This window comes from Myotis davidii, unplaced genomic scaffold, assembly GCF_000327345.1.
Source record: "Myotis davidii unplaced genomic scaffold, ASM32734v1 scaffold78, whole genome shotgun sequence".
Taxonomy (NCBI): Eukaryota; Metazoa; Chordata; class Mammalia; order Chiroptera; family Vespertilionidae; genus Myotis; species Myotis davidii.
The window spans coordinates 3,077,285-3,078,483 of NW_006290305.1; the positions used below are offsets into that span (position 1 = coordinate 3,077,285).

The 1,199-nt window shown below is 51.9% G+C and overlaps 1 protein-coding gene across 4 annotated transcripts in view; it reads left to right on the forward strand.

The window, feature by feature from the left end:
* Positions 1-1,199, forward strand: part of MPPE1 (metallophosphoesterase 1) — a 25,136-nt gene that overhangs the window by 15,692 nt on the left and 8,245 nt on the right. For all 4 annotated transcript variants that reach the window (XM_015563587.1, XM_006763265.2, XM_015563589.1 and 1 more), the window contains exon 3: positions 432-540. In XM_015563587.1, the coding sequence (XP_015419073.1) occupies positions 432-540 (109 nt within the window). The remainder of the gene's footprint in view (positions 1-431; positions 541-1,199) is intronic.

Sequence of the window (1,199 nt, forward strand, 5' to 3'; positions counted from 1 at the left end):
CGCGCTCCGAAGGCAAGAAGTTGAGGTCCCTTCACGAAGTGGAAGTTAAGGCAGATGCTGTCATCTGCTCGGTGTCCTGCAGAATCAGTCTACACCGAGCAGCGTTGGCAGCTGCACTGAGCGCTTAGATCCCCGGGGCTCTCATGACTGAGTGTTGGCTTCGGGGTGCAGTGTGGGCCTGATCTGTGGGTACCATCGGAGGAGTCAGCCTTCAATAGGTGTGGGAGGGGCAGCCTGACTCCCCTTTGGTGCCTTTGCTCCCCACATTTAATCGGGATTCTTTCTTTGGTCCTCCGGGCAGTGGATGCGAATGCGAGGATGGGGCCAGAGAAGGAGAATGGGACCATTTAGTTCCCCTTTTAAATGGCCCGTCAGACAGATGTGGGCTCCCCCCGAGAAACAGCCTGATGCCTTTTCCCACTGGCCTCTAGGGAATGGCAGATGGAGAGAGCCTTCCAGACGGCTCTGTGGTTGTTGCAGCCGGAAGTCGTCTTCATTTTGGGAGACATCTTCGATGAAGGGAAGTGGAGCTCCCCCCAGGTAGGACCCTTCAGTCCTGGCACCCTAATCCTGCTTTGACGTCCTGTACAGGCAGCCCGGCAAATGCATGGAGCAATGTCGGTGAGGGTTGGAAGTTTGCTTAAATACTAATATTAACAATGTATACTCTGTCTTGAAGTTTATTAGGGTCTGTGTCTAATATCTCGAGTTAGGTTGACTAATCTCATATTTGCCTAGGTAGGAAATATGCCCATTAGCCAGACATTGTTGGAATGCACATTCCCATGAACCTCTTTCAAAAGGGGGAGATTAGCAAATGGATGCTATTTCAGTTGTCACCAAAAGGACAGAGTACACAGTGAAATGTAATTTGGCTTTACATTCTTATTTATGGTGTATGGGATGACGTTCCAACCAACCGACGAAGAAACTAGGAACCAGAGAGAGTAGGCAACATTCTCAGAGCTTCACAGCGTTACTTGCCACCATCCTCTTACTTCCTTTCTTCTGAGGGAGAGGTGCTGGAGGAGCCCCGAGGGCTTAGTGTGCGGCTCCTCTGCCTTCAGGGGTCCTGAGGCTCGTAAGAACTGTGCTACGTAAGTTACTTGCCACCATCCTCTTACTTTCTTCTGAGGGAGAGGTGCCGAAGGAGCCCCGAGGGCTTCGTGTGCGGCTCCTCTGCCTTCAGGGGTCCTGAG